Source organism: Saimiri boliviensis, chromosome 9 (assembly GCF_048565385.1).
Source record: "Saimiri boliviensis isolate mSaiBol1 chromosome 9, mSaiBol1.pri, whole genome shotgun sequence".
Taxonomy (NCBI): Eukaryota; Metazoa; Chordata; class Mammalia; order Primates; family Cebidae; genus Saimiri; species Saimiri boliviensis.
In genome coordinates this window covers 8,165,693-8,192,838 of record NC_133457.1, presented here as the reverse complement: position 1 = coordinate 8,192,838, position 27,146 = coordinate 8,165,693, and the positions used below count along the sequence as shown (strand labels likewise).

The 27,146-nt window shown below is 38.4% G+C and overlaps 1 protein-coding gene, 1 long non-coding RNA gene and 1 pseudogene across 12 annotated transcripts in view; 2 read left to right on the top strand and 1 right to left on the bottom strand.

Annotated features, from left to right (window-relative positions):
* The window catches only part of ATP2C1 (ATPase secretory pathway Ca2+ transporting 1), a 165,584-nt gene that overhangs the window by 96,558 nt on the left and 41,880 nt on the right, over nucleotides 1–27,146 (bottom strand). For 2 of the 11 annotated variants that reach the window (XM_003925086.3, XM_010335816.3), the window contains exons 1-2: nucleotides 26,658–26,977; nucleotides 26,218–26,403 (exon numbers count right to left, since the gene is read on the bottom strand). The exons of 4 other annotated variants lie outside the window; for them this stretch is intronic. In XM_003925086.3, coding sequence (XP_003925135.1) covers nucleotides 26,218–26,223 — 6 coding nt within the window. In that variant the 5' untranslated portion in view covers nucleotides 26,224–26,403; nucleotides 26,658–26,977. Of the gene's footprint in view, nucleotides 1–26,217; nucleotides 26,471–26,657; nucleotides 26,978–27,146 lie in introns of those variants that run through there. 5 more of the 11 variants (XM_010335815.3, XM_039480350.2, XM_010335817.3 and 2 more) reach the window with 3 other exon arrangements.
* LOC101052000 (cysteine and glycine-rich protein 2 pseudogene) lies at nucleotides 4,799–5,365 on the top strand (annotated as a pseudogene).
* LOC141585573 (uncharacterized) overlaps nucleotides 27,054–27,146 on the top strand; it is a 68,636-nt gene continuing 68,543 nt past the window's right edge. Inside the window, exon 1 of the long non-coding RNA XR_012519106.1 lies at nucleotides 27,054–27,137. This is a non-coding gene — a long non-coding RNA (uncharacterized LOC141585573). The remainder of the gene's footprint in view (nucleotides 27,138–27,146) is intronic.

Sequence of the window (27,146 nt, the reverse complement as noted above, 5' to 3'; positions counted from 1 at the left end):
TGCAGCTTCCTAAGTAAATATCTATATCTACAGAAAACTGTTTAACACAATTCCAGAAATAAATCCTCAATACAGACTTGTTTTGAGTCCTAAGCTGAGATTCTTTACAGACAGAAAGCTTTGAGTTAAAATAGAAGGGAGACAAAAGCTATCCACTATTGAAACTTAAGAGATGAAAACACTTGAATTGCCACACATCCCCTTGATTAAGATACTGAAACTAAAATGATCATTTTACTGCCAAGATACAAGTTTTTAAGCTTTCCAGGTAAGATCTTTTCAGTCCTGGATAATGAACCTTTTTAGGATAAAATATTTCCCTAAAACGTTTAAAGCAGTATCTTTAAGCAAATGAAATCAAAGAAGAGTCTATTACATTAGAATGTCACTAGGGAAGCCTGTACCCATAATGCCTTTTAGCTTTGACTCCAAAAAAAATGTTAAATCGTTGAAGGAAAAAAGTATTCTCCCAGTGTGACCGAGTTTTTGGAAAAACCAAATTCATGTTTTCTAATCTCATTTATTTAAAAAGTGCTGTTGGACATTTAAATACTTTAAAGCAAAGACCAGTAGTATTTTTCCACGTTTAATGAGAAGATATTGGTTAATAAATATATGAAGAAATTGGAGACGGATTACTTTTCTTTTCTACAAATTACTGAAATTATTTTATAGCATAATATTTTTACATAATTAAGAAATGTAAAGACTTGGAGGAAAGATTAGAAATTTTACAAAAGCCACACACTTGTTTTAGAGCCACTGAAACACCCTTATTTAAAAATCTATAAAACAATGGCAGGGGAAAGAATTCACTGATCCATTCCTAAGTAAAACATTGGAGAAGATTCCCCCAGAATGATTTAAATCTTAAAACAATGAGAATTGAAATAGTTGACATGGTTATTTTATCTTGTGAGATCGTAAAACAAAATTAAGAACAATCAAATATATTTACACTGCCTACAGTGACAAAGAGATCAATAAAATCTCTTATTCATTTCAAAAACACCAGGTACAAAACTAAAAGCACTGGCCCTGCTTTGGGGTTCAAGAATAAAGGTGATGGGTAAAAGGATCTGATGTGGCAAGTAGACTTCTGCTATAGACTGAAGAGGTGGCTTCTTGAGATTACTGGTGAAATCTGTACATCTGTGTTTTTATATCTCTTTTCTACCAAGACGGTATAATTCTTATTACATGTATTTGCTTACTGGTTTCACTGCACACAAGAATAATACTGAGGCCGGGCGCGGTGGCTCAAGCCTGTAATCCCAGTACTTTGGGAGGCCGAGGCAGGTGGATCACGAGGTCGAGAGATCGAGACCATCCCGGTCAACATGGTGAAACCCCGTCTCTACTAAAAATACAAAAAATTAGCTGGGCATGGTGGCGCGTGCCTGTAATCCCAGCTACTCAGGAGGCTGGGGCAGGAGAATTGCCTGAACCCAGGAGGCGGAGGTTGCGGTGAGCCGAGATCGAGCCATTGCACTCCAGCCTGGGTAACAAGAGCGAAACTCCGTCTCAAAAAAAAAAAAAAAAAAAAAAAAAGAATAATACTGAGCAACCAAAACCAAGTGCAAATGTGTTGAGGTGTTTAGTGTTTCACATAATAGGAAAACTGTGAAAGGACACATATAAAGATAGCATGGCATAAAATAAACATGGAGTTGGAAGGTGACACCCAAGGGCTGAGAGACCTGGTATTTGAGTGTGAGTGTGTGATAAGGTTCTCATCCCTGCATACATGTGACATTCCTAGCCTTAAGGGAAAAACTTGGTTTGACAGTTTGAGCCTAGTATGGCAGACACATTTTAAAGAACAAAGCAGTATACCAGTAGTTATTACTGGTTACTAAGGTAGAGAACTTGCTTTGTCAAGTTCTAGCTTTGTCTACATATATACAGAAATAAAGATTAGCCAGCGCAATTAAAACGATCTGGTTATCTCATATATTTAAACAAACTGGGTCTCGGATATACTATTGTATTTAATGTTTTAGTATCATCTAGGCTTTCCAGTCCAAGTACTTTTTAAAAACCTTTGTCCTCATTGGAGTGGTTCTGGTATTAGGTTTTTGTGTTTGTTTTTATGGCTATGTGTCTCGTTCCAAGCTTGAAAACTGTAGGTAGATACACGTTATTCAAGACTCTCTCTAGATGCTCAGATTAAGATGGTAGAGAGAAGGCAGGACTAGTTTGTACCTCGCTCTCCGACAAACAGAGCAGTATGTGGAGATGCCTAAAAACTATGAGTCTGTTTGCTTTCTCAAAGCAGATGCTTGTGGTTTGGGATAAGTTCTCCACCCTAGTTAACAAGCTGCCCGGAAAAAGACTCGGTGATGCTGGGGAGGCATGGTGAGAGTGAGACCAGCTTTTAGGACTGTGGGCTGCATGCGAACAAGGTAAGGCCTATGACTGCCAGCTCTCCCTCACTTTCCTAGTGACCTGTATGACTCAGCAGAGGTAGCCATAATCCCCCTGGGAATATAACTGCATTGGACTGGAAACCACACCCCCATCCCCGAACAGCAGCACCAGCAGCAAGCCCGCCCAAGGAGAGGCTCAGACACATCTATTCCTGCCCCAACCTGGTAGTCTTTCTCTATCTGCCCTAGTAGCCAAAGATAAAGGTCATAATCTTGGGAGCTCTATGGCCCTGCCCACTGCCTGAGAAACCCGAATACTTGACCAGATGTCTCTAGGGCAAGTTTGCAGCCTCCCTATAGCACCCCAACTGATGAGCTCTTGAAAGTGCCACCTCCTAGCTAAAGACCAACCAACATAATACCTGCACACTAAAAGAAAACATAACCAAGGACCCACTTTACTCCCCAGCTACCTCCACCAGACAGGTCCTGGTATCCACAGCTGCAAGACCTGAAAACGGATCACAACACAGGACTCTTTATAGACTCTCCCCAGTACTAGCCTGGAAGCCGGTAGCTCCACTTGGCGACTAGACCAGAAGAACAAAAACAATCACTAAGTTCAGCTCTCAGGAAGCTCCATTCCTAGGGGAAAGGGGAGAACACCTCATCAGGAAAGCACCCCATGGGACAAAAGAATCTCAAGAGCAGCCCTTGAATCCCAGATCTTCCCTCTGACATAGCCTACCCAAAAGAGAAGGAACCAGAAAAACAATTCTGCTAATATGACAAAACAAGGTTCTTTAACACCACCAAAAAAATCATACCACCTCACCAACAATGGATCTGAACAAAGACAAAATCTCTGAATTGCCAGAAAAGAATTTAGAAGGTCAATTATTAAGCTAATCAAGGAGGCACCAGAGAAAGCTCAAGTCTAACCCAAAGAAATCAAAAGCATGATACTGGATATGAAAGGAAAATTCTTCAGTGAAACAGCATAAATAAAAATGACCACAATTTCTGGAAATCAAGGACCCACTTAGAGAAATGCAAAATGCACTGAAAAGTCTCAGCAAAAGAATCACACATGCAGAATAAAGAACTTCAGAGACAGAATACAAGGCTTTCAAATTAACCCAATCCATCAATATAAAGAAAAATAACTTTAAAAAAATAAACAAAGCCTCCATGAAGGTTGGGACTATGTTAAAAATCCAAACCTAAGAATAATTGGTGTTCCTGAGGAAGAAGAGAAATCTAAAAGTTTGGAAAACATATTGAGGTAATAAACAAGGAAAACTTCCCCAGCCTTGCTACGGATCTAGACATCCAAATACAAGAGCTCAAGAACACCTGGGAAACTCATCACAAAAAGATTGCTTAGGCACATAGTCATCAGGTTACCTAAAGTTAAGATGAAGGAAAAATCTCAAGAGCTGTGAGGCAAACCTATAAGGTAACCTATAAAGAAAAACCTACCAGATTAACAGTGTATCTGTCAGCAGAAACCCTACAAAAGAAGGGACTGGGGTCCTACGTTTAGCCTCCTTCAACAAAACAATTATCAGCCAAGAATTTTTTATCCAGCAAAACTAAGCTTCATAAATGAAAGAGAGATAAAGTCTTTATCAGACAAATGCTGAGACAATTTGCCGCTATCAAACTAGCACTACAAGCTCTAAATCTTGAAACAAAACCTCAAAATACACCAAAATGGAACCTCCTTAAAGCATATCTGTCACAGGACCTATATAACTATGACATAACAGAAAAAGCTAAGGGATTAAGGCAACAACTAGCATGATGAAAAGAACAGTACCTCACATCTCAATACTAACGTTGAAAATAAATGGCCTAAATACTCCTTTAATCTCAGCACTTTGGAAGTCAGATGCAGGAGGATCACCTACAGTCAAGTTTGAGAACATCCTGGCCAACACGGTGAAACCCCAACTCTACTACAAAAATTAGCTGGGTGTGAGCCAGGAGCCTGTAATCCCAGCTACTCAGTAGGCTAAGGCAGGAGAATCACTTGAACCTGGGAGGCAGAGGTTGTAGTGAGCTGAGATTGCAACATTGCACTCTGTCCTGAGCAACAAGAGGGGAGGGGAAGAGAGGGGAACAAAGGGGAGGGGAACAGAGGGAAGGAGAAGGGAGGGGAGGAGAGGAGAAGGGAGGGGAGTGGAGGAGAGGAGAAGGGAGGGGAGGGGAGGATAGGGAAGGAGAAGGGTGAGGAAGAGAGGGGAGGGGAGGGGAGAATAGAGGAGGGGGGAATAGAGGAGGGGAATGGAAAACAGGGGAGAATAGGGGAGGGGAGGGTAGCGGGGAAGGAGTAGTAGGGATCTCAAACTCCCCGGACCTTCCCTCTAGCCCAGCCCAGCCTTGCTAGCTCCAACTGTGGTGCGTGTTCCTGCCTCCGACTCAAAATGCCTACATGGAGAGGAGGAAATAAGTGTGGGGCCTGCGGGAGGACCCTGCACCATGCCAAAAAGGTGCAGTGTGATGGCAGGAGATGCCACTGCTGTTGCTTTCTATGTATGGTTTGCAGGAACAATTTAGACAGCACAACAGTGACAATTCACAAATAAGAGATCTACTGCAAATCCTGCTACGGAAAGACGCATAGGCCAAAAGGCTACAGTTTACAGCCAGGGTGCTGGCACTCATGGGGAGACACTGGGCATCAAGCCAGAGTGTTCTGCCTCACAAGTCTACAACAAATTCAAAGACTTCTAAATTAGCTCAGAAATACAAAGATGCTGACAAGTGTTCCAGATGTGGGGAGTCCATATATGCTGCGAGAAGATAACTGGAGCTGGAAAGCCGTGGCACAAACACTATTTACAATGTCCAAAGTGTGGGAAGAGTCTTGAATCAAGAGCTTTGAATGAAAAAGAAGATGAAATCTATTGTAAAGAGTGCTATGCGAAGAATTTTGAGCCCAGGTATTTGTCTATGGCCAAGGAGCAGGGGCTCTTGTTCATGCCCAGTGAGGTGTAAACCCAGAAATAAGCATCACACTCAGAATTTCTTCATAATCTAGGCACAGATCTTTCTAAACTACTGCAAAATTGCTGTACTCAGATAGGCTGGCTAGCTCATATGAAGAGAGCATTGTATCGTATCCTTTTGCTTTATTCACCAGTATTTTTTGGGAACCATTTCTTTTACACTTCAAATAAAACTTCAGCTTGGAAAAAAAAAAGAAATTCTACAAAATGTCACAACATGGATCAATCTTGAGGACACTACACTAAGTGAAAAAAGCCAGTCACAAAAAGACAAATAACTGCATAACTCCACTTGTATAAGGTATTAAAATAATACAAATTCATAAAAATCAAAGAGAGGAATGATGGGTTAGTGGAGCCTAGGAGAAAAGGAAACAGAGTGACTAATCAAGGGTCATAAAGTTTTAGTCAAGCAAGATGAACAAGCACTAGAGAACTGCTGTACAACATCATACCTACAGCCAACAATAATGTATACTTTAAAATTCATTAAGAGGGTAGATCTCTTTACCACAATATTTTTAAGAGAATATTTTTGCAAGTAAAAAAAAGTTTTCACCTATCTGATATCAAGTTTTAGCAGTGTTTTTAAATCTCAAAGTAAAATAAAAGCAAAAGTGTTACATCTTAATTTTTAGCACACACTACCATGTAAGCAGGATTCAGAAATAATACTCTGGCACTCATTCCCAAATGTTGTGTTAAACATAATTGCAAACCATCTATAATACAACAAAATCTAAAGTCTTACTTAGATAAAACAAATCCAAAGGTATTCACATATTACTACTCTGCTTTTGAAAAAAAAGTCTTTAACCTAGTAAAGTTTATCTTCATAGAATCCACTATGCTCCTCAACCACAATGAGATATCTCAATAAATCCATCGTAAGTTGAAACAGTCAAAAATGCGCTTCATATACCTAACCTACTGAAGCAAACATCATAGTTTAGCATAGCCTATCTTAAACACACTCAGAACACTTACATTAGCCTATAGTTGAGAAAATAATCTAATACGATGCCTATTTTATAAAGTGTTGACTATCTCACGTATTTAATAAATAATACTGTACTGAAAGTGAAAAGCAGAAGTACAGCTTCTACTCAATGCTTACTGCTTTCACACCACCGTGAAGCTGAAAAATCTTAAGTCAAACCATCACAAGTCAGGAACTTGTGTGTACTTCCTTTCTGGAAACCAATGATCTTAGCTGCTTTAAGGATAAAATCAGGGAAGCAACATCAGTCAGTACACATTTACTTGCAAAAGGCATGTTAAGAAAAACCAATCCTCAATATGAGTAAGAAAGGTGGGCAAGAAAACACCATTTGTATGTTTTTGGACAATAAAAAGATAAAGAAAACTGAGGGCTGAAGTAAAAAAAAGAAAAAGAAAAACTGAGCTGTTGAGTAGCTACATAAGAAAAAAAAAACCAAAAGAGAAATAAGGGGTCAAGTTACACATAAAAGTAGACATTAAAGATTCAAACAGTCCTCCACTTCATTAATCAGGGAACTTGAATTCTGCCTGCAATGGTACCAGCTGTTTTCCTCCTAAGGTAAAAGAACCTGGAACTGCAGTAATACACAATGACTTTGGGGGGAAAAAAAGATGAAGAAAAAATAAAAATATAAATTTAAGCACAAATTTAAGCTTTAACCCTACTAATCAATCACCTTTTGGGCCCATCCTCCAAGGAAATCACAGTTTCCACCTTACTTTATTTTTATTTTCATTTATTTATTTTTTTTTGTGATGGAGTCTTGCTCTGTTGCCCAGGCTGGAGTGCAGTGCTGCAATCTCAGCTCACTGCAACCTTCGCCTACCAGGTTCAAGCAATTCTCCTGTCTCAGCCTCCAATGTAGCTGAGATTATAGGCACATGCCACCATGCCTGGCTAATTTTTTGTATTTTAATAGAGACGGGGTTTCACAGTGTTGCTCAGGCAATCCACCTGCCTCAGCCTCATTACAAGTGTGAGCCACTGCACCTGGCCTCCACTTCACTTTAAAAAAACACTCATACACCATGAATATCTCTAAAAGGAATGTTACTTAACAGAAGACCATTAGAACACTGTTTATTAACTATACTTCAATGTTCTGTTATTTGTCACAAATAAGTTTGCTTTACATGTCCTAGTAATGCTGTCCTTCATATAAAAGGATGGCTAATCCTCTATTATTAACATACATAACTCTTTTATTTAGTGACACTGGATTTGCACTGACTCAGAATGCCTTAGGCTAAATATAAATGGCTAAATATAAATTCCAAAATCACTTTACTGAGGTGGCATATGTAGGGGAGGTCTACCATCGAGTTCCTTTGCCTGAAATGCTTGCAGCACATTTCTGCAGGCAAGGACCAGATCCAGCCTTCACACTCCATACCCTACACTAACTTTTAGGCCTCATTCTTTCTATGAGCTTCTTTGTGATGTCTCGCGACAACCCTGAACCAATTACTCACCCCCAGTCCCCTACCACTTAGCCATCACTGCTCCTCCAAACATGTCTTTTTCTCTCAACTGAACTATAAACCCCATAGCTATAAGAACTGCAGGTCACACAAACCAACACTGACCATGCCCGGAATATAGCTGGTATTCAGTAACTGTTAAATGAAAAGATAAATGAAAAACTAAGCCAAGCAACCAGACTTTTTCCTTAATTTTTCAACTAACACTATTATCTCTAAACAAATTAGGCCAGAGCGGCAGGTCACATCTGTAATCCCAGGACTTTGGGAGGCCAAGGTGGGTGGGAAAGCAATTCCCCTGAGGCAGGGGAACCACTTGAACCTGGGAGGCAGAAGTTGCAGTGAGCCAAGATAGTGCCATTGCACTCCAGCCTGGGCTATGGAGCAAGACTCCGTCTCAAAAATACATATGATTTTGTATTTGCACATACGTATATGTATATGAATACAAAAATTAGCTGGGCGTGGTAGCAGGTGCCTATAATCCTAGCTACTTGGGACGCTGAGGCAGCAGAATCACTTGCCTGAAGGTAGAGGCTGCAGTAAGCCAAGATCATGCCACTGCACTCCAGCCTGGGCAACAGAGTAAGACCCCATCTCAAAAAAAAACAAAAACAAAAACAAAAACAAAAACAAAAAAAAACCCAAGAACAATTTAATACCATAAGTTCACAATTAACAATTTTCTTTCTCCATCTTTAGCAAGAGGTAAGAGAAGCCTCTTCTCATCCAAAGCAACAAACAAGTCAAAGAAGATTCAGCAATCCAATTGCTTTCCCATAAATGCTAATGCTGTATTTGCTCCGTATTATAAGAACTGGAGAATATCCAGATGGTTCTCATACTTGTTCACAAATAATTGGGCTTCTTCTATTGAAATTTTTGTTCCCCATGTTCTCATGCTCAAAGTATACTATGAGATAAGGAGGTAGAAAATAAAAGGGATGGGCAATCAAAATCTCAGTCAAGCAGGTTACTCACTCATAGACAACTACTTGTCTAAAATATATTAGTATGTTCATATCTATGTTTTTAATTCCTTGCTTCAACTTCCAATCCTTTTATTAAGATATAATCAAATACATCCTCTAATTAGGAGGCTAAAGCAGAGGATCAAGAGTTCAAGCCCAACCTGGACAAAATACAAAGACCCTATCCCCACCCCCCAAAAAAGACAAAGACACCCCAAAATGATATTATTCAACACAAAGTAGCCAAAAGTAATTCAACATGAATTACTAAGCTGAATAAATGTTTCCTTGTAAACTACATGGCTTGGCTGAAGGCAGCTGAGTTATCTCAACTGATTGTTCACAATTAGTTACAAATCCAATACCTTATTCTACTTTTTTACTCCTCACTACTGCACTTGACTAGTTTTAAAAAAAAAACTATTATGGCTTAAGCCTTAAACTGAAGAACAAAAATGTCTAGCTATAAAACTTTCACAGCTCATTTTTTTTTATTACATTTTAGGTTTGGGGGTACATGTGAAGAACATGCAAGATTGTTGCACAGGTACACACATGGCAGTGTGGTTTGCTGCCTTCCTCCCCATCATCTGTATCTGGCATTTCTCTCCATGCTCTCTCTCCCCAACTCCCCACCCCATGCTGTCCCTCCCCTATTTCCCCCCAACAGACCCCAGTGTGTGATGCTCCCCTCCCTGTGTCCACGTGTTCTCACTGTTCAACACCTGCCTATGAGTGAGAACATGCGGTGTTTGATTTTCTGTTCTTGTGTCAATTTGCTGAGAATGATGGTTTCCAGGTTCACTCATGTCCCTACAAAGGACACGAACTCATCGTTTTTTATGGCTGCACAGTATTCCATGGTGTATATGTGCCACATTTTCCCTGCCAGTCCATCATTGATGGGCATTTGGGTCGGTTCCAAGTCTTTGCTATTGTAAACAGTGCTGCAGTGAACATTTGTGTGCGTGTGTCCTTAAAGTAGAATGATTTATAAGGTCATTTTCATTTTAAAAGACCAACTATTTATCCTTAAAGGATCTGCAAGAAATAGGGTATTTTTATCATTTTGAAGCTTTGAGTTCAAAAAAGTCTAAAACTCTACTGACTTCACATTTAGTCATGCCTGTGTTATCACAGTAGCAGTCAGAGGAAAAAAATGTAATAGGAAGAATACTAGTAGCAAGAGGAAGAGGAGGAGGAAAAGAGTAGGGTCACCCTTTTTAAGCTGCTAAGTGCCAGTGTTGATGCTGACTGCTTTATTTCTAATATTTCATTTAATCCTCAGAAAACGCTCAGAAAGGGGCATTATTTTTACTATATTAGATGGGGAAATTAAAGATTAAAGAAGTAATGTGCCCAACATAAACAGAAACTAACAAAACAAGGCAGTGATATGGCCAGAACTGAACCAATATATAACTCTAAAATCCCTCCTTCTTATTGTACAATATTTAGTCAGGTAATTCAAAAATTTCAAAGTAGATCAAGTTCAGTGGACTAATTTTAGTACAGTGAGACTAGATGTAACATCTAAGAACACAGCTTCTTTTAACCAAAAGCAAACTTTCTGCAAAGAACCTTCTCATCCTTCCACCTCTCCTCTTCTCCCATACATGCACCAAAAAAATCTCAGTTTATTTTATTTTTTTTTACTTTTGAAAAGGAGAAAACAATCATTTAAAAACACCATGTCTAAGAATAAGGCTGTACAGTCTTCTGATGCCAACCAGACATTTTATAAACACTGTCACACGAGAATACACAGCTAAACTGAGTAATCTCTGACAGGTGAGCCAGTAGTATTAATAATTCAGTACAACTAGGTGTGCCATGAGGCTCTATTCTGTTAATATTTTATCAACAACTCAGATAAATACTGAATAATATACTTATCCAAGATGACATTAACTCTAGGCTGGAGAGGGATAGCCACCTTGTCTCATAATTAAAACAAAATTCAAACAAGCCTATCAGGCAGAATCAATGCGAAGAGGCAATATACCACCACCTCAACATTTATAAAAGCATATGTATACTTATTAGAGATAAATGTAAAAAACTACTACATGGCCATGGCTCATGCCTGTAATCCCAGCACTTTGGGAGGCCAAGGAAGTAGGATCACTTGAACCCAGGAGTTCGAGACCAGCCTGGGCAACATAGGGAGACCCTAATTATATTGAAAATAAATAAATATATAAATAAAAACCTTCTACTACACTGAAAGACCAACTACTAACATACCAGATGCTGAGGCTCTAGAATAATAATTCCGATAAACACATGGGTAAGCTGACTTCAAACATCATTTAAATAGCTGCAAAAGCATTCTCAGTGTAAACCTATTGCTAAAATGGTAAACATTATCCTAAACTGGATTATCAGAAAGACAGCTTTTTAGTCCAAGGGATTCAATGAGCCTAGAATACTTTCCAACAATCCAACCACACCTTGAGGAGTCTATATTCAGTTTAAGGCATCATGAGAGCCTGCTACCAAGCATGGCATACTATAGTGACATTTCTGCAAATGAGGTCTTAAGATGATCACCAGAAGGAATAAGGAATGTTCCACCTACAGAAGTATGAAGGGTGTACCTGACCATTAATTGGATTTCAGTAAAGATTTCTAAATAAAGGATGTGACAGGCACCTTGAAATATTTTAAGATATGTTACATGAAACATGACATTTTCCCTAAAGACAGAACCAGCATCAACAGATAAAAGTTTCCAGTCACCAAAAAGTCTCTAGGGGAGATGTTGGTTCCATTTTTAAATGGGATGGGAAGTTGGTCCCCTCTAACCTTAAAAATTCTAGGAATGGTCTGGCAAAATGCAGAAGGATATCACTGCCTCCTTATTGCCTGTGGTAGTAAGATTTCTGAAAATGAATTAGTAACCTCTGTTAAGGGAGATACTGTGAAACGGTTACCTTCTACATTGAACCTTAAGTTTCAGAGCACAAACCCAAAGAACAATGGCATAATCAGGCTTCAAAGCACGTTAAGTATTCTTATATATTCTTTGCACTTAAAGAATTAAATATTCTTCAATTGATGAATTAAAAACTAGCACAATCACAACTCTTAAAAGATAAATCAACTTTTTCTCCCATACTTACAATATGTAGAAATGAAAAATGTGGTTCTAAATGCTATTTGTACCAAAGAGCTAATTCTAATCCATTTTCCATATAGCAATAAAAATCACAATAATATGCATTTACCTCTGGAAACCAACAGGGATTATATACAAAACAATCAAACTGACAGAAAGAAAACAAAACACCTTATTCCTAAAGAGTAGTATTAATTTTAATTTTACTTACATTACTAAGTCATTTTTAATGATTTTTCAGAAAATAAAAACCTGCTCATTTGTTTTTTTAAAAAGTCAAGTAATGAGAAAGGATTTAATGAGATTTCCAGTCCTACTGGCCAGAATTAACCTCTGTTAACTATTTCTGTGTATATTGCCAGTCATATTCTATGCAGGTGTATGTATAAATATTTCTGGTGTTTTTTTTTTTTTAAATTACTAACAGAACAACACAATAAAAACTTTTCGTCATTCAATATATCTTGGATTCTATGTCATCCTACATGCTGACCTGCCTCATTCTTTTTAATGGCTCACAGGGCATTTCATTACATGTAGTACTTCAATGTTAGCTAGTCCTCTTGATAACATTTAGGCTGACTCCTGTCTTTTGCTATTACAAATGTTGCTGCAGTAAACATAATGTACAAACTTCTTGGTATGTTTGTGCAGGTACCGGTACAAGATACCTTCCTGAAAGTGAAACTTTTAGGTGTGCATATTTTTTATTCTGATAGCAACTGATCTCCAGAGAAAGGGATTGTGTCAAAAACTTCTAACTCAGAAGCTTCTATTTTCCCCACGATCTAGCCAACACCAGTCATCACTACACCCTAATCTTTGCCAATATGACAAGTGAAAAATTGTAATTTTGTTTTAATTTGTATTTCTTCATGACTGAGATTGAACATTTTTTCATGTAGCTTTTGGCCTTCTAACTACTTCTGTGAAATGCTTGTTATCTAGAACAGGTCACACCCAAACATAGTACTCAAAATGTCTTACGTCTGTACCTATGTAAGAATATTATATTCTCAAAGTAAAGGACAATTCAAGGCAATGCTTATGAAAATTCCAACTATTTTTCTTTTTTTTTTTTTTTAACAGAAATGGACAAACTGATTCTAAAATTCATATAGAAGTGCAAGGGACCCAGAATAGACAAAACAATCTGAAAAAATAACAATGTTGTTAAACTCACACTTCCAGTTTCAAAATTAACCTACCACAAAACCTACAGTAATCAAAACATTATGGTACTTACATCAGCAAAGACATAAACTAACAGAATAGAACTGAGAGTCTAGAAATAAACCATAATTCATGGTCAACTGATTTTTGGCAAGGATGCCAAAACATCCAATGGAGAAAGAATAGTCTTTTCAACAAATAGTACTAGGTTAACTGGATATTCTATGCAAAAGAATGAAGGTGGGCCCCTATCTCACATCATATGCAAAAATTAACTCAAAATCGATCAAGTGTGAGAGTTAAACCATAAAATGCTTATAATCTTCATCATATTGAATCAGTCAATGCTTTCCTAGACAAAGTGCAAACAATAAAAGAAAAAAATATATAAATTGGACTTCACCACAATTTTAAAAGTTTCTGATGTAAACGACACCATTCAGAAAGTGAACGAGCAATCCACAGAATGGGAAAAATATTTGCAAACCATATCTCTGCTATAGATCTTATAAACATTGCTGCAGTGAACCCTCTTATGTAAACATCTTTGTATACTGGTACAAGTATAGAAAATATTCCTATCCAATATCCAGAATAAATATGTGTGTACACACATACATATAAAGAACTCTTACAAACTCAACAATAAAAAAGTAAATAACCAAATTACAAAATGGTCAAAAGATTTGAATAGATATTTCTCCAAAGATATACAAATAACCAAGAAGCACATCACACCTCCTAGTTTTAAAACTTACTTGCCACAAAACCTGCAGTAATTAGAACACTGTGGTATTTGCATCAGCAAAGACTTACAAACCAACAGATTAGAAGTCAGAGTGCAGAAATAACTTTTGCATATGCTGTGAGATAAAGGCCCACCTTCACTCTTTTGCATGAAAAATCCATGCTAAAGACCCTTGATACATCATTAGTCATTTGGGAAACAAAAATCAAAACTACAATGTGAGGGGCGGGTGCGGTGGCTCATGCCTGTAATCCCAGCACTTTGGGAGACCAAGGCAGGCAGATCACGAGGTGAGGAGATCGAGACCATCTTGGCCAGCATGGTAAAACCCCGTCTCTACTAAAAATACAAAAATTAGCTGGGAGTGGTGACACGCATCTGTAATCCCAGCCACTCAGAAGGCTGAGGCAGGAGAAGCCCTTGAACCCAGGAGGCAGAGGTTGCAGTGAGCCAAGATTGCACCACTGCACTCCAGCCTGGGCGACAAAGGGAGACTCTGTCTCAAAAAAAAACCCTACAATGTGAACCACTTCATACTCCCTAGGACACAGTGAAAAAATTAAAAAAAAAAAAAACAGCAACAGAATAGCAAAGTGCTCGAGAGGATGTGGAGAAATTAATTAAGTGGAATCCTCATATACTGCTAGCGGGAATGAAAAAATGGTTCAACTACTATGGCAGTTACTCAATAAAGACAGAATTACCAGGACCCACCACTTCTACTCCTAAGTATACTCTTGAAAAAACTGAAACCATGTACACACAAAAACCCATACATGAATGTTCACAATAGTGTTATTTATTGCCAAAAAGTAGATACTAGTGAATAAACAAAATGTGGTATATCCATACAACAGAATATTATTCCATGACAAAAAGAAATGAAGTACTAACACATGCTAGAAGCCAGACATAAAAGGTTACATATTGTATGACTCCATTCACACAAAATGTCCAAAACAGGCAAATCCATAAAGGCAAAGTAGATTAGCGCTTACCTGGGGCTGGTGAAAGGGGAGAATAAGAAGTGACTGCAAATGGGTAAAGAGTTTCTTTTTGGGGTGATAAAAATGTTCTGAAATTATATCAAGATACAACTTTGTGACTATAATAAAAACCACTGAATTACACACTTTAAAACGATAAATCTTGTGGTGATTCTATCTGAAAAGAAAAAAACCAATAAAGAACAGATCTGCAAAATAATTTAATTTATTATTTACTACAGCTATAAGAGAATTAGTATACAGACTGCAGGTGCGTCTAAAACTGTGTATCCAGAACAAATAAGATTTGGTCAATGCACACGGTTTCAAGCGCTGACAGTTACGGGGCCACAGCTGCTATCAATTCCTAAATGTGGAAGACGTAGAAATGAGAGCTGTGACTAAGGATTCAAGCCGGCCCAAGAGAATCACTGCCAAAGCACAGGTCCTTTCAACTTAACTGCTGTCTGGCAAAACAATTACAGACGTCCCCAACTTTAAGCAAATCCAGTCCTTTTAAGAACAGATCTTCATCACAGACAAATACAGGGCGGATACTGTGCTGTGATGAAACAGGAAGTGGGAGGAACTTAAAACAGCATACAAACAGTAACAACTGAACCTAATTTTATTACCAATGACTAATGTAACCCCTAGGCAAGGATGAAAAGAAACCAAGTAACTTCTGAAAACAGAATACTACCAAGTTAAGGACAAATATTGTACTCTAGTTTAAAACTGTGTTTGTCACCGGGGAATGAATGAATAGGTTAGTAATTCTGAAACTACTTTTGTTTGTGTGTACTAGGATGAAACAAATACGTCAATATACTCTGGCTGAGAACAGTTTTTCACCTTTGGAGAAGGAAGTAACAAGGAAAGAGAAAAGGCCTGAATAGGAAAAAAGACCAAAATGGGCCCTGTGGTGGGAGAACAGAACTGGCAGCATCGCTAGCACTCACAGTTTTTGATTTGTATACATAGCTGGATAGATAGGAAAATAAAAAATGTATGTAGTCATACATTTTACTACACATATATTGCTAGCTCTGTCTACTAAGAGAGCCTAGAAGCAAGGACACCCAGCAGCATGGAGCACACCTGGCACCCAGATCCTGGTTTCTAGATATAATTCTTGAGTAAAATGAACTCAGCTCACATGGAAAAATGGTTGATTCCATGGCTGGTGCAAGCAGGAAAAATAGAAGATACACCGACAACATCATGTGATACCAGAAAGTAAATCAGTGCTCACAAAATGTGGGAGGGTACTGCAGAAAGGACACAGGAACAAATTTGCAAGTGCCCTCAATAACCAAAGCTAGAATGACTTGAGCAACAAACACTGGATTTTACCACATAAAGTAAAATATCCAAAAAGCCATGTAAATAAATTGGATAATTAATAAATGAAGAAAAGGGGACTGTACTTCCTTAATTGTAGAATTCCAAATATAGTAAGAATGAGTGAAATAGAAAACTCACCATTAAGCAAAGACCACAGTAGTAACTGCTGCCAGTAAGAAGCATCAATAGATTGCAAAACTGGCCCATGAAAAGCATGACGGAACACCAGGATATTGCAAAATGGGCCCCTGAAAAGTACAATGGGACATAGGATATTTGCAGTACCTCCCCTCTAGAGGAAGGTATTAATTTCAAAGAAATTACTAATTAGTATACAGCTACAAGGTTAAAATGACCATTTATTATTCATTACAAAGGAAAAAACAGTAACTTTATAATGAGGAAATCTGGCAGACACAGGCTTAACCAAGTGAAAACATTAACTTCACCCATCATAAGACATGCTAATCATGGGTAAAGATCTGACAACCCCAAATTGAGAAACATTCTAAAAAATAACAATACTCTTCAAAAGCGTAACATTTATAAAAGATGGGAGAAAAAAAGACTCTTAAGAAACAGGAGAAGACTAAGATGATGATAACTGAATGAAGGTAAGATCCCAAAAGATAACTGAATGAAGGTAAGATCCCAAACTGGATTATAAACCAGGCAAAAGATACGTTTATAAATGTGAACTTCCTGGTTTTAATAATTACATTATGGTTATATAAAATGTTAATATTAGGAGAAACTTGACAAAGGCTATCCAGGACCTTTTTGTAAGGTATTTTCATACCTTTTAAAGTAAGTCTAAAGTTATTTCAATTATTTAAAATCAACATAATTTTAGACGATTTTAGAAAAATCTCTGAAAGGAACGTAAATCTTTCTACATAACTGAATTTACATTCAACAGTGAAACAACGACACCTGAATTATACTGCCAGTCGAAAGAATTTGGCATTTTTTGATCATTAAATTAAAAAGTGGGCATAATACTCCATCTACTGATACAACAGTTTGTATAAATTATTCTGTGTTTGACAGAAATTCGGTACAAGGATGGGGGAAAGGGGAATCATATCTACATATTTTTTAAACCTGTCCATTTTGTTGCTATCCTATATTAAGCCTGCAACTAGTGTTTTTTTAAAGCCTTCAGTGAGCAACAATCATTTTATTAGCAATATGGAAGACAGACAAAGGGAGGGAAGGAGGAGTGGAGGAAAGGAGGCAGAAGGAAAGATGGAGGGAAGGAGAGAGGAGAAAGAGATGGAAGGAAGGAAGGGGGGGACAGAGGGAGAGAGGAAGGGAGGGACAGAAGGGAAGGCAGCGGGGAGAGAAAGATTTTTTAGATTCCTTCATACCTTCTAATACCTCCCCCCACCCATAACCAATCACATTTATTTCATAAAAACAGCTAATTGGTGAACTTAATTTTACAGGCTATGGCAAACCAAATCCTTATGAAAAGACATTATGGGGACATTCTTAACACCCTGTGCTTCCGGACCTAAATAACTACAGACACAGTGGTAAGCCACATAAGCCTTTAAAAGCAGCTGATGGTCAAATACAACTTAATATCATTTAAAGCTACCAACTTCGAATCCTATAGGGTTAAGTTAAACAATAAATTCTTTGCTGTCACAAAATGTACTCTATTATTATTTTCCATTTTAAGTGGTGTTCCTCAAAAGCTATTTTTTCTAATCAACTAATTAATGAATGGAATATTTAAATAATCTTAGTTTAAGACGAAAAACAGGCATGTTATTTCTAAATTCCATCTGTAATTAATAAAACGTCTATTAGTAAGTTCAATACATAGTTTACCAAACTCAAGGACTTCTACCTCTGGTAATTCCATTTGACAGATGCAGAAAGTAACGTATAATAAGAGTAAGCCAGTTTTTTTCTTAAAAGAGCAGCAATGAAGTCCAGTGACTCCCTAAAACTGAGAACACAACTATGTCCATGTAATAGACTTTAAACCCTGAGGCTATGACTGGAATGCATCACTAAGGGAACAGTATTAGAGATGTAATCATAGGTGGTCTTGTCCCTAACATCACGGAAAAACTGGAGGGAACATTCAACATCTTACAAAATAAAGTAAAAAGGTACTTGACAAGCAAAAGAAAGGCACCTAATGAAGGCCCTAAAAAGGAAATCTAAGGAAGAGTTCTGACTTCAGGGAGGGACCTACTTAGAATTCATAAATGGATAAAAAGGAAAAAGGTAACAGACACAGGATTCTAGTATTTTCCATGAGAAATAATTCAGTACATTTTGGTCTTGATTTCGAAGAATAGTAAAACTGCTTTCAAATAATAACAGTTCTGTGAGCAATAAATAACACATAAAATGTATTTACAGGCTAATAAATAAAATTTAAGGGTTTAACTTCATTGATCTGTATTAAGGGTTTAACTTCACTGTCTACTGCTAAGTGAACACTAAATACTAAATCTTTGAATAGTACAAACGCAAAGTATAATCAAAACCATAATTTGATAAAACCATGAGAAAAGCATTAAGATTATAAAAGCTACTCTATGTTTCCTAGGCATCCCATTCATCTCTCAGAAAAAAAAAAAATATATGTGAAGCCTTGAAATTAGCAGTTAAAAGACCAAAATTTCCCTAAATCTATTGATCAAGTAAGGTAAGGGAAGTCAGCATTTGCTGAGCAGCTCTTTCATACCAAGCACTTGTACACACCCTGCCTCATCTAATTCTAACAAACCTGAGGTAGTCACCGTCTCTTTACAACAAGGAAACCAAGGCTTAGAGAAGTTAACTTCCTAGCCATTTGTTAGAAGAGTGTTTCTCAATCTTGGCACCATTGGTATCAGAAGCCAGAAAATTTTGGGGGTGGCGGGGGAAGGTAGAAGATGCTGTCTTACGGACTGTAGCATGCTTACGAGCATCCTGGTCTCTATATACTGGATGCCAGTAGCATATCCTAAGTAGTGGCAACCCAATATGTCCCTAAACATTGCCAAATGTCCCTTGTGGGCAAAATAATCCCAGCTGAGAACCACTGAGTCACAGGGAAGAAGCCAGCATTTTCATTCAATTGACAACAGGTACATCCCAGACTCTGTTCAAGATGAATAAAGTACAAACTGAGTGTCTCTGCCTTCAAGAGCCCACATTGAATCCTGCCGCTTGATTTAAAACCTCTCTCCATGCATAGTCTTAGGAGCCTCATACCCTGACAGTCTGACCTATGTACTCCCTTCAGCCAGTCCCTAAATCAGCTCACTCCTTCAACCACAATCAATGGCACCTTCACTGACCCAAATGACATCTTGAAGTCATGTTTGATTCAACTGTCTCCTTAATTCTCTGTATCTAGTCACTGTCCAAGTCCTGCTGATTTTTCCTCAGAGTAAAATATCTCCCTCATCCATCCCTACCCTCTATTTCCATCACTCTAATATAGATACAAACCAAACTCCCTTCATCTTCTAACAGAAGAAATCAGGAGTAACTAATCTCTCTTGGTCCCTTATATGAATTAGTGGTATATATCAAGATATAATAACTTATCTACCAACTTTTAGGATAGAGGGCTGGCAGACTTCAGAGCAGTCCACAATGACCACATCTTCTTTCTCTGGAGTGGGGAAGGATGCTGAATTTCTCATCTGACACTAGTTTCATAAGCCAAATATTAACTCTTATGTAAACAGTAACCCTGACAAGCATTAAGAAAAGGACACAGCTGAAATTAGTTTGCACGACATTACAAAGTGGTTTGCATGCTATTTCTGTCATTTGTGCCATGAACTGCTTTTGCCTGCTCCAGACACTCAACAGAGCAAGTAAGGTAGAAGTCCCAAAGGAAGCTTAATTAAACCAGCTAATATATCTGACCCTGCTGATGTAGAAACCTAGATGAAGACAGGTAAAGCAAACATGCTGCTAGGGAAACAAGAAAATGGATGACCAAAAACTCAGTGAAATGCCTGCATACAAAGAGAGATACAAATCTCACATACAACATATACAAATAAAATTACAGTATCAAAAGGCTAATTGATTTATACTACAAATGAAAAAAGGCTCCAATTTAAGATGAGAGGAAATCCAGGACCTAGTTCAAAGTTGGATCTTGCCCTTAAGCAGAGAATAACAGAACATTTATGTACTAACGCTCAATCTCTTTTAACTTTAGGAAACCATAACCAAGATAAATTTCTGAAATTCACAACTTAACCAAAACTTTTAATTGTACTTTGCATGCTTAAATTTTCAAAAAAAACAAACAAACAAACATTTACATGTTCAAAAAAATGTATGATGAGTGACATCCTAAATATTTCCACTTCAGTTATTATTTCTGAGTTTTGCTATAAAGGGCTGATGGCAAATATGTTTAGTATTTACGGTCCTGCTTTTCCCAATTTTATCAAGTTGTTTTACGTAAGTAAATAAATAAATGGAAGTAATTTCTATAAGGATGCATCAGTATCTCAGAGCTTTCTAAAAGAATAAAGAATGTCATACTAAAGCTGGGCACAGTGGCTCATGCCTGTAATTCCTTCCAACAATTTGGGAGGCCCAGGCAATAAGACTGCTTGAGTCCAGGAGTTCAAGACCAGCCTGGGCAATATATCAAGACATCATCTTTATACAAAATTTAAAAATTAGCTGGGTATGGGGTGATGTGAGCTTATAATCCCAGCGACATGGGAAGCTAAGGCAGGAAGATCGTGTGAGTTCAGGAGTTTGGGACTTTGATGAGCTATAATGATGCCTCTGTATTCCAGCCTGGGTTACAGAGTGAGAGTCCATCTCAAAAAAATAAAGAAAAGAAAGAAAGGAAAAAAACAAACAAACAAAGGGAAAAAAAAAGGATGTCATATTAAATAATTCCAATTCACACATTCCCTAATACCTATAGCAGAATAAAAAAAGCGGAGACAGAAATGGAATCAGACACCCAGTTACAGCCATCTTAAGATAATGCTTCTGACCCTGACTGTTACTGTCTTCTGTCTATAATATATGACAGCTTTTCAACATTCCATTCAAACTTTTTCTAAACACATCACAAGTTTAGCCTAAAGTAACCTAACACAATTTGTGTAACTTATTTCTAACGCTAAGATTTATACCTTTGTCAATAGCAATTTAAAGCCTGAAGACAGAAGATACACAGTAGATTCTTCAACAACATTAGTTTCAACTATAAAGGTCCACTTATACTCAGATTCCCTTCTGTCACCAAGACAGCAAGACTAATCCTTTTTCTTCAGCCTATTCAATGTAAAGACAATGAGGATGAAGACCTTTGTAACAATCCACTTCTATTTAACAAATTATAAATATATTTTCTCCTCATAATTTTCTTGCTAAGTTTCTTTTGACTAGTTTACTTCATTGTGAAAGTACAGTATATAATACATATACAAAGTACATACTATTTATAACTAACTGTTTATAAACATATTAACTGTTTATGCTATCAATAAGACTTTCAGGTTAACAGTAGAGACTATTACTAGTTAAGTTTTCAGAGAGTTAAAAGTTACATGCAGATTTTCAACTACATGATGGGTCAACACCCCAACCCCAACAATGTTCAAGGGTCAACTATATTAACAAATGCATGTTAGTAGCAGTCATACAGTCATATACATTCAAGAGGAAATTATCAATTTAGCCTAACTTTTTTTTTTTGAGGATCTTTTCTTTTATGAAATGATGGCATTTACCTCAGAACACACCCAACTTTACTGCCTTTTACCAACATTTGTCTATATGAAAAGCATAATAGATAATCCTGTCACAACCATTATTAAAAAGAATTTCTGTTTTAACAAAGTAAATATGAGGGGACCTCTTGAACTGATCCTTAAGATATTTTAAGATGCTACATGTAACAACAGTGTAATTTAAAAATTCATGTGGATAACTTTAACATCAACCCACAGTGTTCTAGGCACCTTTAAAACAAAATTTAACCTTGTAAACAGATCATGGCTAACTAAGATCTCGAAAATCAGTCCTGGGCTCCTAGGGGTGTGTTCCCTAGGAAACCATTTTGTTTCATAATGCTTCAGGTTAACAGACTCAAATTCTGCTTACTCTAAATGAATGACAAAAATATGAAGACCAATCAAGTATTTGGAATCCAACTGTCAGAAGACTATTGCATACAAGTACTTTCTATAGCATCCTCTGGCTTAAATTACTGGTTTATAAAATGTTGTCATATACACAATCTCTTTTAGTTTCAACTCTTTTTCAGAGTACTAATTAAGAGTATCATTTTATGGACAAAACTGCAAACAACATAAACTATATTTCCCACACCCAAAGACATAAAGTATTTTCATAACCTGGTTTCCCATTTTCAGTTAAAAGAATAAAATTAAGATGGCTTCTCAACCCGTTTTCCCTATAGCTTCTCCAACTATAGTAACAGATTCTTGAGACATTCCTAGCAGATTAACAATCTGAAATTGAATAAGAAACTATTTTTAAAAGTAAAATGTAAATACAACCATTTTCAAATGAAAAGACTGGGGACTTGTGCTCTACACCTATTAGCTCTGTCTATAATCTTAAATTAATCACGTCCTAAAATCCTGAAGATTACTACATTTCTATCCACTAGTCAAACATTTAAGGCTATATTAAAGTTTCATGTATTAAATTCACACTGAATTTTCGATGGGAAAGGCCAAATTTATTCCAAAAAATAAATGCATTACCAGAAAGGAAAAACTATTTGCAAGCTTCTCCAGCTAGAAATATATTTTCTAGCAAGCGCTCACTAAACATGCAATTAAATTTTTTAAATCAGGTAAGTGCTGTTTACTTGTACATCTCGGATTCTTAAGTGGTATCTGTTTAGATGTGTGATAAACATATAAACAGAAATTCCAAAGGATCTGGATAAAATCCTAACTCACAACTGAATTTTTAGAAGTAGTCCAAAAATTCCAGGATATTAACACTTTAAAAGTTTCTAGTGACAAACAGAAAACATTCATGGAACATCCTTCAGTCCACAGCTAAAAATTGGTCAAGCTTTGCTGAGAAAATTTAAATGGGCCCTGGGAAAAAGGTCCAGAAGAATCAAAACTGAAGTAACAAAGAAAATACCACCATTGCTAAGGAACCACATAGAGGAAACCATTCCCTCTCCACACCACTGTAAGCTAAGAACCTTCATGTTGATGCTCTAGGGAGCAACTATCAATTCTACACTGTTCATACCTACAAATACAACTTACCTGCATACTACTGGAGGATTCTCTTTTACTAGGGAACAGCAGCATCACTCAGTCACTCATCCAAGTTAACTGTACATCAACCATTGCTCTGGTCAACCATTGCTTTGGCAGCTTCATTTATTACTCACACCAACTCTCCAAAAGCACATTATCTGATTTACTTATGAGAAAACTTAGAAGCTAAGAAAGCTCATAAGCCTAGTAACTTGTCAGATTTTTTGGAGAGGAAAACATTACCTGTCAGGCGTCAAATCCAAACCTGTCTCTTTCTATACTGGACACTGGCTTCTTGGTACAGCCCTAACTTTTTCTGTAGGCTTAAAAGCACTAATGCCATAGAAAACTCCTTACCTAACTCCACTCAACCCTTAACTAACAATGACAACTTCATACAAAGCATTTTGGCCACTACTGTTCCCCTTCCAACATTTAACTGTCATGACAATATTAATACCAGGTGGCCTTTTAGTATGTATCAAACATTAAGCTGGGATATTTATAATTAACATTTACTGAGCACTTACTATATGCCAGATACTGTTTGAAATGTTTAAGACAACCTCATAAGGTAGGTTCTATAATTATCTTTATTTTATAGATGAAGAAACTGAAGCACAGAAAACTTTAATACGCATAAAGCCAAATGGTAAGCGATGAATCCAGCATTCAAATCAGGTTGCATGGTTCCACCACAACCCAAGCTCTTAAATGTTATTCCTCTGTCCCAAGAGAATTTATACAGGGTTTCTTATTTAATCCCCTCAATTCTGTGAGTTAAAGATTATCAATCCCAATTTATAGATGAAGACATACAGGCTCAGAAAGGTGAAGCCGTTTACCTAGAATCACACAGCTTTAAGTGGTTTAAGACAACAAAGTCAAGACTTGAATCCATTTTTGTTTCACACCTCCAAATTATTAATACTACACCATGTCAAAGGAGGATGAGAACTAAAAAAGGCAAGAGAACAATAAAAAGGCACAGATATCAATCTATGTAGTTTAAGATGGTCAATCACTTTTGAAAATTTCTAGGCTATATACAGGTTCTTTAAACTGTTTATGAAAAAAACATGTTATGATAGTGAGAACCTGACAAAAATGGTTTCTTGATGGTCAAGAATAACGGGACAGAAAACCCCACACGTTTTTAAGAACTGTATAATATTTTACCATGAAGCCACAAAATTGGTATTTGGTCACAAAATACAGAGATAGACACAAGCAGGACCATGCTCCTATCTCACAACCACCCCCTCCCACCTCAGTAGATAATAAGAATCAGCTTTATTACTCATACTCTTCCTCCTATCAAGAAACAAAAGCAACATATAAGAATCCACCTACTTTAGGCTACTCCCTTAAATCTGGTACCATTCTGAAAACAAGCTCATAAGATACATTAAATTTTAGAAGTTAAGATGCTTCTACTAAGAAACAAGTATATATTGTCTCATGCGCAGAATGGATTTGCCTTTCTTAAATCTATAAAGAGGAAAAAGGCTCAGAAAAGAGATCTTCCATACCACCAAAAGCATTACTGCTTTCAAACGTTTCTCAAGACCCAATTAGACAGTGTAACTCCTCTGCAGTTATACACTTTAGTATTTCAGAAAATGTCTTCCACCAATTATCCATCCAGAGTAAAATTGGGCAATATAATCATGCCTCTCATCATATTCCCTACATAGCCCAGAGGTCTCAGCAAAACAGATTACTGCATCTATAAGAAACATCCATTTCAAAATTACTATTCCTAGTCAGATAATCAAGCTCACATTCTCAACAACGGAAAATCAAATTAGAAGCAGCCAGCAAGCAAGACTGCAGCTCCTTTATATCAGATACAGGTTTTTTAAAAGAAATTATACAACAGGAAAAAACTGTCATTTGTCGAGTATCTTTTATAGCATTTTGCAGCCCGGCTAAAGAAAGAAGAAAAAAATGATCACGCACAAGTCAGAAGTCAGTCCAAAGAATACGTATTGTTTCAGGAGGAGGAAAAAAAAAAAATCACTTATTCAGAATTGTTCAACAATTGAAAAAACTACCAGTGCTGTGCAGGAAAAGCATTAAATATTTTAATGAGGCAATAGGGATCAGGTAACATGTGAATGACGATCTAATGCGTCCAAAGTGTACAGTGGACAAACAGGTTCCACTGTCAACCTCCTAAATGATGTTTTGAAATAGGGTGGAACTTTACGAAAGGCACTCACCTCCTAATATTTCATTAAATTCATAGTTTTGGTTGTGAATCGAAACACAATGAGCTTTTTTTCCCCAAAGCAAGAGATAATAAAACATGGCTTGCCTTCTTATAAATGAATCCAGCCACATATCACATCGAGGCTTGAAACGCCAAACACAGGGCTGGGATGCAGCCCATCCCCTGGTACCCTATTTCCACTTCCCTTGAGGTAATTCCTTTCAAATCGCTATTTAAACATTCACAGACGCTATCTGAAATGAAAACTTCCCTCCCATTCCCTAAGCTGAAGAAAGCAGGAATTCCTCAGGAAAGCTGAATCAAGCTCAGTCACCCACAGAACCTCAATCTCTCAAATGCCCCATGATACCAAAATGCAAGCTGGATACCGTCAGTAAGCAAATCCTTGGACCCTTCACATACAAAGTAAATAAATAAGCTCACGAAAATAAAAAGGTGGAAAAACAAAGACAACTTAAAAGCAAACCACCACACCCTCAACTCCGCGCCGCAACCGGTCTGCCAGGGGCCTTTACCTTCATTTTCCATCGAAACTGCACTCGGGTTGATGGCTACAAAGTCTTTAGTGTCAGCCACGGCCACACTGGGAATAGAGAGGAGAGGAGGAGGACACGGAAGAGAAGCCCCCGGGATCCCAGGCTGTCACCCCCGCTCCCGGCCACGCGTCCCACGGCTGCTCCCACCACCCCTAGCAGCAGCATCTGCAAGAGAAACCCGAAGAGGGGCTGGCGAGAGCGAGGCCGAGCAGGGAGCTCCCCGCCCAGCCGCTATCTCGGGAGCCCCCTCCCCCAGATCCCGCACCCGCCCAGTCGAGTGCCCGCAACGTCCCCAGCTCACGCCAGCGGGGCGGCGCCCTAGAGACGCCCCCGCCCCAGCCGGGGGAGCCCCGGGTCCCCCTTCCTTCAGAACCTGGAAGTTTCTGGAAATGGGGACAGGGGATAATACTGGTACCCACCCAACACCCCAGACAGCCCTCCTCCAGGCTGGGGGACTCAGCCGCGGGGCTCGCGGGGGCGCCCCGCGCGCCTCGGGCGACGAGGAGCTGCTTGCGGGGCGGCCGGGGCGAGGCGGGAGCCCGCTCCCGTCGTGAGAAGACAGCGGGAGGGAAGGAGAGAGGGCGGGCGGGGAGGGGAAAGGAGAGGAGGTGAGGGGGCCAGTCACGGTCCGCCAGGCGGGCTCCGCGAGGCCGTGCAGGTCTGCTCCCGCCTCCGACTCCTGCGCTCCGCCCCTCCCCGCCGCCAGCCGCTCAGTCGCGCCCGGCACTCCCGGGCCCGCCGCGCACCGAGCTTTGTCGCTACTACTTCCGCTGCGAGAGGTGTGCGCAGGCGCATTGGTGCTCACGGGCGGGGAAAGCGGAAGTAAAGTGAGGGCCGAGCCCTCCGCCGGGAATGGGCAGTATTTGGGTCCGGAGCAGTCCGGTAGGACGTCGCGCGTGGTTAGTGGC